This window comes from Vicia villosa, linkage group LG3, assembly GCF_029867415.1.
Source record: "Vicia villosa cultivar HV-30 ecotype Madison, WI linkage group LG3, Vvil1.0, whole genome shotgun sequence".
Lineage (NCBI taxonomy): Eukaryota > Viridiplantae > Streptophyta > Magnoliopsida > Fabales > Fabaceae > Vicia > Vicia villosa.
In genome coordinates, this window is record NC_081182.1 from 21,353,131 (window position 1) to 21,365,902 (window position 12,772).

Here is a 12,772-nt window from a genome sequence, read left to right on the forward strand (position 1 = left end):
ATTTTTTTAATAAAACCAAATTTATTTTTTTAATATTTTTTTAGCATTATCATTAGTGAATTAATAAAATACAGAACTTCAACTATTTTCAAATACCAAAATCATTGAATAAGAGAATCATCTCTTTAAATTATATTTAACTCAGCATATCAAAATAATTGAAAATAAGAATTATCATAATTCTCATTTAACTTCAATATATTTTGTAGAGACAAACACCAAAACCTGCATTTGAGAAAAACTTCAATTTAAATATGTTCGGATTCACATCTGATAAATTATAATTTTAATATATGAGAATTGATTCCATTGAAAACCATACTAAAGAGTAAAGACTATGTTTGAGATCAATAAAAACTACACTTCATTTTTTTAACATTTTAAATGAAGCTCCATCAGCCAATTGTAATAAGAGTAAGAAGAGTAAGTTAACAGTAACATTTAGAAATAATCTATAAAGGAAATTAGAGAAAACAAAGTAACATTGAGAAAATAACCTACAAAAGAAACCATGAGAAGCAAAATTATGCTTCCCCAAATATTTGCTTTATACTTGGGTTTCACCATATGCTAATAAAAACACAACATAAGCTGCAATAAGTAAATACTATTCTTCATTCTCATTATTAAAACATAAGTTCAATGAAATATAAGTCATAAATCCTTTCCTTCTTATTTTGATACTTTTAGATCTAACTCCATGCATCCTCATATAGATTCCTACTCGAGCCCTTCTATGTAGAAAAAAAAATAAGCTACAAGGAAAAAATCGACACAAGTTACTATAACGACATTTATAAAAGTTAGAAGAACATGTTAGTGAAACAAATAAACCCTAACATAATATATCTATGAGATTGACAAACATAACAATAAACTAACTAGATTTATCGATGAACAAATACACAAATGTTAACTTCAAACAAACATTAACCATAAATCACAAAAGAGTAAAAATCAGAAATAAACTCAGTATCACTAACACGGCGAGATTGTGAAATATGGGGATTCATAACACAAAAACAGTAACTCATGGAGATTTAGGATAGCATGTCGCGACGACGAGATTTGAAGAAGGAGGCTTAGGATTAGGGTTAGAAGACATAAGGATTTATATTGTTTGGATTTGATTTAATCGACAAGGTTGCAATACAGAACTTATGCAACTGGACTTATACTGGGTTGGGATAGAAGGCCCATAAGATTACTATTGAATTCAGTCGGATTCGAATTTCGATGGGCTCAAGAATGCAAGCCGAATCCGACCTATGTAAATCGCTCCAACCCTTTTCAGCCACCCGACGACCGAACGACCCAAACCGACCCTATTCAATACCTTAAAAACACCCAGTCTAAGTCGGGTTCGGTCGGATGGTGTTTTCATGTCCACCCCTAATAGAAACTTCTTAAGTGAGGTACTGATTTCTTTCAACTTACATGTGATTTGATACCAAAAAACCAATAGGTACAAATAGTTGACCATATAAGAATACAAAATGTAGGACAAATTTCAACCTCTTCCACTGATATTTTAAGATCATCAGATATTTATGTGATATTTCTATCCGCAATTTCTAAAATTTGTTTTATCTTTAGAAAATAATTTTTTTTCCTTCATTTTAATAAATAAATATTAAAATACTTTCAATTTTCATCTTTTCTATTTAAAATGTATTTTTATTTTTTAAAAATATATATATATATTTTTTATAATTTTGTTCTTCAAAATAAATTTTATAAAATAAATTATATTTCTTTCTCATACACGGATTTTTCCGAATATAATTACCTACATTTTTAAAATTTTATTGAATATTTTGAAAAATTCGGTAATGTATTTTTGAAAAAAAAAGAGAGACTATTTTTACACTATTTGGAATTTGGATATGTTATCAGAAATTTTGAAGAACTACCAGAAATTTCGTTTTTGGTAAGACTCCAAATTTGTTCATAGGCATTTTGGAAATAATGGAAAATGGGGGGGGGGGGGGGGGGTGCCAGGTAAAATTTGAGGGGTGACATGTAAATTTTTCATGTTTTAAACTCGATAAAAATATCCATTTTTTCATGATGACCTATAAGTCTGACCTCACGGCTCCTATCTCAGCTTCGTTTCTTCTTGTTGTCGTCTTCGTCTTCTCTCACCGACACCATAATGTTCGCTGTCACTGTCTCGCCACTAAAATTGGGCAAGTCATTGTTGTTTTCTCTCGCCGTTATTATCAGAGTTAACTTTATCGTTCGTCCCATGCTGATGAGTCTGTATTCTTCCTTGTTTTTTTAGTTCCACTCTTTTCAAATCTTTTATTTTTAAGATAATCTTTCTTGTTGTGTTGATACAGTAATGATGCTATTATGGTGATTCACCTCTTGTTCTTTCAATCAAATTGGGTATAAATATCAGCTGTAATTGAATTTTATATGCTGAGTTTTTTTATGCTATTGGTTTACAATGACTGTTGTAGCAATATATGCTGAGTTTTTTCAAGATGTACTGTAACAATATCCAACTATTAGTGATGACTGTTGTAATAATATTTTGTTTGTATATTCTCTGTTAAACTCTTTCCTAAATTCGTTAATAAGAGAAAAAAACCGAAATATGAAGTTTGGTAGATGAGTGGTAGTGGTCCGGTGATCGTGAATCGCACTGCAACGTCCAAGCTGGTGACTAAATGCATTGTGGCGACAAATATATATGATGGTGGTGGATAGGTCACAATGGTGGTGGTGTGGAAACAAAGAGACATGATGGTGTTGGATGGGTCAAAATGGTAGTGGATCTCTCATTCATGAAAAATAAATTTTTATTTAATCATAAACATATATAATTTCGAATTTTGGTTTAAATTTATGGCTTTAGGGTTCAGGGACCTTATTGAGGAGGTGTTTGTCGATTCTGATTTAGGGCTTTTCAGATTTCGTCGGTCTTCGTTTTGTGCCCAGTTTTTTCCGCCTGCTCGCTGGTGGTTTCGTTGGGTTCCGTTGGTTTTAGGGCTTTTCTGTTTTGGGACCTAATCTCTTCTCTCCGATGAGTGGTGGTCGGCGCTTTGTGCAGGAAGGTGGTTGAGAACCGTTCAAACAGGTCGAACAAGGAGTTGGAAGACGACAAAGTGGGATACTTTCCCATTGGGAGGTGCTAGCCGCAATGTGGTGGAGGTGTCTATATCTCCAAGGAGAAATAAGCTAGGAAGGCGTTTCGGGTTTGCAAGGTTCGTTGAGGTGGTCGACGGAAGATTGTTAGCTGTGCGTTTGGATAATATTTTTATAGCGGGGAAGAAGATTCATGTTAATCTTCCTCGTTTTCAGAGGGGTATATCGGTTAAGGAGGTAACACATTGAGGCGTTCGGAATTCCAATAATGTCGTTTTCAATCTGAATCAGAGAGGGTTTCTGGGAAAAAGTAAAGGATGGGTGGAGACACGAAGGGATTACAGATCTTTTGCAAAGGTGGTGGAGGAAAGGATTGGGAAAGCAGGTGGTACAGGCAGTGATATTGCAGGCTATTATGCAGGAACAACTTCTCAGTTCTGCTTCAAGTCCAAAGATGGTGATAGGAAAAGGTTTAGCAGGGCTTATGTTGGCAAAGTCATTATACCGGGGAGTGCTTATAACATTCAAATGTACATGGAGATGGAAGGAGTATACACAGTGAAAGTTACTCCCTTGGGTGGTAATATGTGTTTGTTGGAGGGATTTGAGGGGGGTTTTATTGAGGCTTTATTAGAAGATGGCGAAACTTGGTGGAAGAACTGGTTTAGCAAAATAAAGAAGTGGGAGGAAGAGGCAATTAATGACAGCAGAGAGGTGTGGATCAAAATCTACGGCGTTCCCGGGCATGTATGGCACTCAGATTTTTTTGTTGCACTAGCTGAATTGTAGGGCTCCTTCATTTGTGTGGATGAACATACGGAGAAAGGTGAGGCTTTCGATGTGGCGAGGATTATGGTGAAGGTGAAGTTGGCATTTAAGGTTCCGGACTCTCTTTGGGCTAACATTGATGGAAAGAAATTTAATTTAACAATAAGGGAAGATGTTGTCGATAGGTTCTGTACTAACACAAACTAGGCGTAACAGAGTTGAACAAGTGACAATTTTATAATTATTTTAGGTATAATTTGAATAATATCAATGAAGTTTTAAGTTGGCTATCCTTCGAACCAAATCAGGGTTTTACAGAGGCTAGTCACCAAATTGAGACGAGATTTTAAACGAGTTAATCTCAAATTAACTGAGCTTTTACACGAGGCTGAACTCAGAAACCAGTGTGAGATTTTAAACAGGTTAATCTCGAATCGACTGAGCTCTTAATCGGGCTGAGCTTAAGAACTGTTGTGGAGATTTTAATGGCTGATCTTCACGAACCAAAAGATAGTTTTTCTTCTTGGCAAAACTCACGAACCAAACGGAGACTTCCTAAGATAATTTCCCAAAGCAAACAAGAAATTCTATTCGGGAATCGTATGATCGTGTGCTTAATGGGGTGTGAGTGATGAGAATTGTTCGTGTGTCTGATGGAGTGTGAGCGACGAGGAGTGGGATGATTGTGTGCCCGATGGGGTGTGAATGATGTAACTTAATTCCAACAGGAACTAATTGGTGGGTTCTCGTGAATCAATGGTACCACATGCATTGAGTCGTATAATAGGTCTTGTTGCATTGCATAATATGCTATATTCTGTCGACGGTTGGTTGTTGTGAATTGCGTGATTATTCAATGATGTGTCGAATTGTACAGTTTGAATTGATGATAGGGTAGAAGTATTAATGATTAAATGCTTATATATATTTATGCAATTCTTATAGGATTGAGAATCTCACCCCTTCTGTTTGAATTATGCCTTTACATGGGTACCGTGCAGATAACTCAGAGCAGAGGAGTTCAAGTGATTGGAGAGGTTTTCTTTAACGTGCTTCGAAGAGTCAGTGTCCCATGATATGTAACACTAGGGGGGACAAACGCTTGTTTTATATACTTTACTCGCTTCCTTCTGAATCAAAAAACCAGGAGGTTGTGTGACATAGACCTCTTCGTCTAAAGGACCATTCAGAAGTGTTGACTTCACATCTAAGTGAAATGTCAACCAGCCTCGACTGCATGCCAATGCTACCACTAGTCGAACAGTCTCCAATCTTGCTAATGGAGCAAATACTTCAGAGTAGTCAAGTCTTACTCTTTGAAGAAATCCTCGAGCTACTAATCTTGCTTTATATCTTGCTATCGACCCATCAACATTGTGTTTCAGTTTGAACACCAACTTTACTTCGATAGGCTTTGTATGTGTTGGCAATTCGACTAACTCCCATGTTTTGTTTCTTTCGATTTCCTATAACTTTTCGACCATAGCTAACTTCCACTGTTGAATCTTTAAAGCCCCGCTATAGTTGATTGGTTCAACACCTGCAAGTAAAGCGAAATGAACTTATTCTCCATCTGGTGTGACTTCATCATCACCGACCACTTTATAGTCTTGAAGTCTTGCTGGAAGAATTCGAGTTCTTTGAGGTCTTTGGCTTGTAGCAGCCACACCTTCTTCAACTTCGACGGTGTCAGGAATGTTGGCAACTGCTTCGACTTTGTCTGGTTCTTCGACAATTTCATCAACAACTTGTTCCATTGACACGGGGAAAGACTTACACCAAATCTCAACTATTAATAACATATTTTTTAGGAGAAAGAATAAGCCACAATTTTTATTTTATTTCATTTAATATAACTGTCTGATCAATTCTTTTAACGATTGAGATTTGGTGTAAGTTTTTTAGACTTACACCTGGTGTCAACAAATTTTGCCTCTATAGATATCATCTAATAAATTAAAATTATCATGGACAATAAACGATAGAGGCAATATATATATATATATATATATATATATATATATATATATATATATATATATATATATATATATATATATATATATATATATATATATATATATATATATATATCATAGTCTATTCTTTCCATCCCATCTTTTGTTTTCTTCTTCTTTTTGCCTGTGTTTCCTATGAGCGTGTGCAAATATTACGTGCAATATTCATCACATCATGACTCCAAAAAATTCAATTTATGACTTTTAGAATTAAAATTTAAACAACATAAATATTAATAATATATTAAATAAAATAAAGCTGAGCTATTTAAATAAGGTTAAAAATCTCCGCTAAATATCTAGTTTTCAAAATTCAACTTAGGTAATGTATTTTAATTGGTTAAATACGAAAACATAAGTATATTGTAGAAAAGCAGGACATATTCCAACCTATCTCAGTAGTGGTAGCGTTACTATCAAGATAATCAAAACCGGACAAGATATCGATCCGGTGTACCTATGGATTCAGGATTTTAAAATTTGACAGTGGTTGAACCCGGAATGAACTGGTTATATATAAATAAATATTTTTTATTATATATAAGAATAATAAACAATTATATTATTTTAAATAGTAAACAAATTTATTGATAACTTTTATATAATTATTACTTATGAGTTTTTTTTTTATAATTTTTTTATAGTCTTTTATATTTTTAATAGGTTAGATAGGTAATTCAAAACTTTCATTTTAGTATAATAATAATTTTAATATAATAATAGTGAAAAATAATAATAATTAATAATTTAATAACTTTATCAATTATTTATTCGCGACATTTTTTGGTCATTTCCTATGCGTTGAACTGTATTTTATCATATTTATCTATTATATATTACTATACAAAATCTACTTTTGTTCATCAAATGCATAGAAAATAATAAAAATAATTTAAATAATTTTTACTTTAATTTTTCTATGATAATGTGTACTAGAGTGATTGGAGAATTAAAAAAAAATTCAATCATACATAATTTTTGTTCAAAACTAATTTTTTTATCATATTTTTATAAATCTAAAGCAAAATCCGATCCGACCCTAAAAATCCCCTAAATTGCTGATTTTCCGGTTTAAATCCCAATTCTTTTGCTTGTCGATTTTTAGGTCTTAACAGACCAGTTGAACCAGATGATTCGATCGGGTTTTCATTACCATGGTTACGATGCACCATTTTATCAAAATACAATGCTAAAAGGTAGTCTAATAAGCTTTCAACAAGTTTGAATTTACAAAAACTTATTTTACTTGCCAAGGTGTGTGCTCTTCTCTTTAAGTATCAAGGGCTTTAGGGGGTGCAGAACTAAGAAGGTAAGGGACTTGAAATCCTCTAATTAAGTTTATTTCTAAGAGACTAGTTTTTTAGAGTAACTGGTTTGTGCGTTTCGGTGACACTTTTTGTTACAAATATATATGTATGATAAAACTAAAAAAACTGCGTTGTGATTAATGATTTTTATAAACAAGATACTTGTCGTTTATTGAATTTACATCAATTTTGAACCAAATATTTTTTTCAAGTTTGAATATGTTAAATTCACAAAATTCATTTATCCATATACTATTTTTGTTTTGTATGGATATTTAATGTTCAATAAAGTCATCATATTTCACAAAGCAATTGAGCTCGAGTGGTAAACGAATTCCTACTAAGGAACGGAGGTTCGTGGAATATCGAGTTTGATGATTTCAATCCCCTTTCAATTATAGTTGCGGGGATCAAACCGTGATTCCTTCTACCAAGTTCAGCATCAATCACCACTGAAGCAGCTAACCATTGATAAGTGCGAGGAATTTTTACAATCATTAAAAATAAGATTTCTTGTGAATTTTTAAAATTTAAATTAATAAATAAGTTTACAAGAAATTAATAAACACTTAATATGGTGACAATAAAAATGTAACCTCGATTATATATAAGAAAATTAAAAAACACTTCTCCCCTGCCATTTCTTAAAAAACCATATCCATTCAAATTTACCGTTTCATAAAATAAATAACTCATACTAAGATTCATAATTTGCATGTCAAAACGATGAATTCAAACTGATCAGGTTTTGAAAAAGTGGCGGGATGATAAAAACACCTGCCACAACTCATAAATATCCGTTACAAAAATGGGCCAACGAATAGGTCGGGTCGAGCCCAGTGTTACATTAGGCCCATCAACAATTTGTGATTAAATCAAACGGTAAAGAGAGCTGCGTTAGTTGAACGCATGAGTTCTAAATTTCAAAACTTAATTGAAACCTTTTTTCGTATATAAAAACCCTCCCATTCCTTTCTTCATTCATTCCTCACACTGAACACAACGCAACCTAACTAGCTTCTCTTCCATAATCGATTCCATTCAATTCAACAATGGTACGCATTTTTTCCTCTCTCGTTCTCTGTTTTCTCCGATTTCATAATTTCTATTCAGTATTGATCTTGATTCGTTTTTCTGTGATTCAGGCGTTGCCTAATCAGCAAACAGTTGATTATCCTAGCTTCAAGCTTGTGATCGTCGGTGACGGTGGCACAGGTATCGTTTTCCTCTTTATTTTCAATCGATTTTTATTATTCTTGTTTAGGTCATTTTCTGTAATTTAAGTTAATCACATCGTCGATTCGATTCACTGAGTGTTTTTTCATAAAGAAATTGAATTGTTCTTACGAGTTGATTTCGTTTGCAACGATCTGGCTCATAGATTGCGATTTGAATTTTGATGTAATGTAATGAACATTTGCAGGAAAAACAACTTTCGTGAAGAGGCATCTTACTGGAGAATTTGAGAAGAAATATGAACGTGAGATTAATTTTTTGATTTCGTTTGATTTGGTGTTAATTGCATACATGCATGTTTAGATTCATGATTTTCTGAATTAGTATGTGTTTAAGTTGTTGATTTGATTTGATTGTGTACAGCAACTATTGGTGTGGAAGTGCATCCGTTGGATTTCTTCACAAACTGTGGAAAGATTCGTTTCTACTGCTGGGATACAGCTGGTCAAGAGAAGTTTGGTGGTCTCAGGGATGGATATTAGTAAGTATCGTCAAATCTTTTGCACATCGAAGAGATTTAGCTACTGTTTGTTGTGCTCAAGCGTTTTGTCTGAATTTTGGTAATTAGATTTATTTATACCTAACATGCATGATCGTCTTCTAATTTTGTTAATAATGGAAAATGGAAAATTGCCTTATGTTGATAATGGCGCGAATTTATCACATGCAATTGGCACCACTATAACTGCTATTGAACAACACTGTCACTTTCTTTTCACTATATCCTTGCATTTTGTGAACCTGTAAATATTTGTAAACTGTCTCTATTCAGTATACCTGTAAATATTTGTAATACTTGATTTTTGTTCTTTTATCCTATTGCGATCTTGACTCAAATGTTTCTTTGGCTTTTATTCTCTGGGATTAATCTCTACAGAGTAGAATACTTAAGTTTTGCATGTTCTTTTTATAGTCTTAATTTCTATTGAGATGAGTTATTTATATTAGTGGGAATCCTAGCATTGAATAATGAAATGAAATGTATGGCTTTTCCTGCACTGTTGTGAATGTTTAAAATATTTGTTCCCTGCACTTTTGTTTGTCTGTCTGTATTATTGCTCTTTTTTAATTGATTTTAACATGCTCTCAATTTTTGCAGTATTCATGGGCAGTGTGCTATTATAATGTTTGATGTTACTGCTCGGCTGACATACAAGAATGTCCCTACCTGGCACCGTGATCTTTGCCGGTATATACATCGAGTCGTTGAAACCTTTTTAATTGTTCTGCATGGCATTCATCACCAAGTGGATTATCGTGCTGTTTGCTGATTTTCTGCATCATTGTTTTCAGGGTCTGTGAAAACATCCCAATTGTTCTTTGCGGAAACAAGGTTGATGTGAAGAACAGACAAGTGAAGGCAAAGCAGGTTACCTTCCACAGGAAAAAGAATTTGCAGTACTACGAGATTTCAGCTAAGAGCAACTATAACTTTGAGAAGCCTTTCCTGTATCTTGCCAGGAAACTTGCAGGGTAGGTGTTCACTTTCTAGTTTCGACAGACAGGAAAATCACATTGAAATTTATCATGCATTTCAACTAATTATTTCGAACTTATATCAATTTGCAGTGATCCCAACTTGCACTTTGTAGAATCTCCGGCACTGGCTCCACCAGAAGTTGATATTGATATAGCTGTCCAACAAAGGTAAGCTATCTGTCATCAACTTTAATCAACAATCATTCATCATTGTCATGATAAAATAAGTGGATTGTAGCATTGCAAAGTTGTTGTAATTTAAGATGTGTTTCTGAAATCAAGTTGTCACAACCATGGCAAATATAAGGGATAGTAGATATTTTATCTGCCTCAATTAGGAACAATAATATACTCTACTCTTTAGACCTTGAGATCATTTAGTTCGTACCACAGTTGTCTAAAAGTATTACTCTTATTGAATTGGAATTGTTTCTTTTGCAGGCACGAGAATGAGATTCTTGAGGCTGCTAATCAACCCCTTCCTGATGATGATGATGATGCATTTGAATAGGAAGGACCCTTGAGAGTGCTGGCCGATGTGTTGCGTTTGTTCTGTTATATGCTGTAATGTTATGTGTTTTGTGGTTGAACCGTTGACATTTTTTGATATAGATTATGGATTTCAATTTAACCACCATTTGATTGAGATGTTTTACTTTTATCCGAATCATCACTTAGTGGCCGCCATATATCTCTACTTTTATTTCTACTTTTTTATGGTAGTGTGAACTTTGAAGAGCCAAGAACATGTCCAATCAATCTTTTCGTTTGTTTTTAAATTGGAAGCAGAGCTGTCGTATAAGCGGTAGCTTCCCCCGCATGGTAGTCCCTGATAATTCAATTTAAATAAGCTCAAGATTTTACAGAAATTTCTGAAATTAAGTAAGTAGAAACTTAATATTTTCAAGACAACTTACAGTATGGAAAGTTGAAATCCTTTCAATAGTTTTCACTTAAGCTAGTTTAATAAAAAAAATTCAAGGATTCGTTTTTCCCCACCTCCCTTGTGTGTCTCACTATTCAGTTGCTTACACGCTATTGTCTCACTATTCACACTATTCCACGCTATTCAAGATCCTTCACATGAAATGGGTGAAATAAATATCAATTGATTGTATGGGAGGTAGACAAACTCCTCACAAAATGACAAGTCTTCACAAAACAACATCAGATGTTCAAGATCCGATAGTTTGTCCATCCAAGGATTTACTTGAAGTGATTCAATTGAGTCAGTTCACATGATCGTAAGTAATTGGAGGCTTGATTGTAATATGGGAGGTAGACAAACTCCTCACAAAATGACAAGTCTTCACAAAACATCAAATGTTCAAGATCCGATAGTTTGTCCATCCAAGGATTTACTTGTCCAAGGATTTACTTGAAGTGATTCAATTGAGTCAGTGCACATGATCGTAAGTAATTGGAGGCTTGACTCTTGACGTGAAGGACTTTCTGAAATAAAAATGAAATACAAACTCCTACAACCATGAATGGAAAACGATTGGAGCGTAGGGAAACCATCAAATGCAAATGATGCAAGTGCATCATAATTGTCAGATAAATAAAGACTCACAAGCAATGTGTAATTTTTCCACCTTTCGGAAGACATGAAGGATAATTTCCTACAGCCTACAATTTGTAATGATTGCAATGAAGAAGGTATACCATTTGTGGCAAATGCCATGAGAGACTGAATATGCCAGGGTTTCGAGTAAAATAAATGTTACTCATAATCATTTTAGGAATAAGAATGGTCATTGAGGGACTTTTAAAAGATGCATGTTGCAACACATAACTAGCCTCAAGCATTAACTATTGAGTTCTTTAAGCATAAACTTCATAATATAAATCTTCTCTAATATTTGCTTTTGCTTTTTTTTATTGATGATAGCCAATTCAAAGTATGTGGTGTTTCCAATAGATCTTCTTTAATTTCTCAGACAAGAAAGCTTGCTGGGCAGACGTCCCTTTAGTTCAGGACAATAATGTAACTCTATTGTTCTAAGTCGAGGAAAAGCACAATTTATGCCTTTAAATGAAAGTCAATACTTCCATTTTGGCAAGCGGTGAAATTTCATATGCTCAAGGGACGAAAATGGTAGGAAGTTAGAATTGGAACATTCTCCTTCCCGATCACAATAGAACTCTAGTCCAATTCTCTCCATTAACAACAAATTTGATATATCCGCTCCTTGAGATAAGGTAGTTGTCTTAGAGGTGGAAGTGTCATGCAATACTCACAATTATGGATGCTAAGGGACACCGGTTTGAAAACAAAGAATTTCCAAACCAACTTTAGAAAACTTGTCCCTCCATACAAATCAATGAGCATGTTCTTTAAGTTTATGGGTGGTTGCAACATTTCAAGCTCGTTTTTCCCTTTTAACGAGTCTTCACTTTTTATTCCCCTCATCAGTTATAACTCTTCAATTTTCTCTTTGTTTTTAAGGTTGATCTTCCGCCTCTTTGGCATCAACAACATTAAGCAGCTCCTTGATGGTAACTTTTCCCTATAGGTTTGGAAATTTTCTTAACTCTTTGATACTTAATCTACATGTCACTTAACCACTAAAAAGGGTCAAAATTTGGAGGTTTTTTAGTCCACCAATTTCCGTAGACAACTCTTTTATGTTAGTCCCACTTATATCAAGGTGACGTAGTCTAGTTAATTTTTCCATATGGGTGGAAATTCAATTTGATACTTGCAACCTAATAAAATCAAGTTTTGCAGATTGTAAATGTTACATACTGTATTAGGCAAACTTTTGATTTTATTGAAGGACAAATTTAAATATCGCAATTGTACTAAATTTTTAAGTTAATTATGCAAGTTGGTGATGTTTTCATACTTTGATTGAGATAACATACACA

The 12,772-nt window shown here is 33.7% G+C and overlaps 1 protein-coding gene across 1 annotated transcript; it reads left to right on the forward strand.

Moving 5' to 3' along the window:
* The first annotated feature begins 8,110 nt into the window (after positions 1 to 8,110).
* On the forward strand, positions 8,111 to 10,562 carry LOC131660602 (GTP-binding nuclear protein Ran/TC4). The gene is made up of 8 exons (XM_058929868.1): positions 8,111 to 8,241; positions 8,332 to 8,401; positions 8,610 to 8,666; positions 8,786 to 8,903; positions 9,522 to 9,611; positions 9,716 to 9,895; positions 9,992 to 10,069; positions 10,343 to 10,562. The coding sequence occupies exons 1-8, from the start codon at positions 8,239 to 8,241 to the stop codon at positions 10,410 to 10,412; spliced, it is 666 nt and encodes a 221-aa protein (XP_058785851.1). The 5' UTR covers positions 8,111 to 8,238; the 3' UTR covers positions 10,413 to 10,562.
* The last annotated feature ends 2,210 nt before the right edge of the window (positions 10,563 to 12,772 follow it).

Bases quoted from the DNA above. Each gene is read 5' to 3' on its own strand.
- LOC131660602 (XM_058929868.1), top strand. The intron at 9,896-9,991 runs GTAGGTGTTCAC...ATCAATTTGCAG, and splicing joins CTTGCCAGGAAACTTGCAGG to TGATCCCAACTTGCACTTTG. The intron at 10,070-10,342 runs GTAAGCTATCTG...TTTCTTTTGCAG, and splicing joins GATATAGCTGTCCAACAAAG to GCACGAGAATGAGATTCTTG.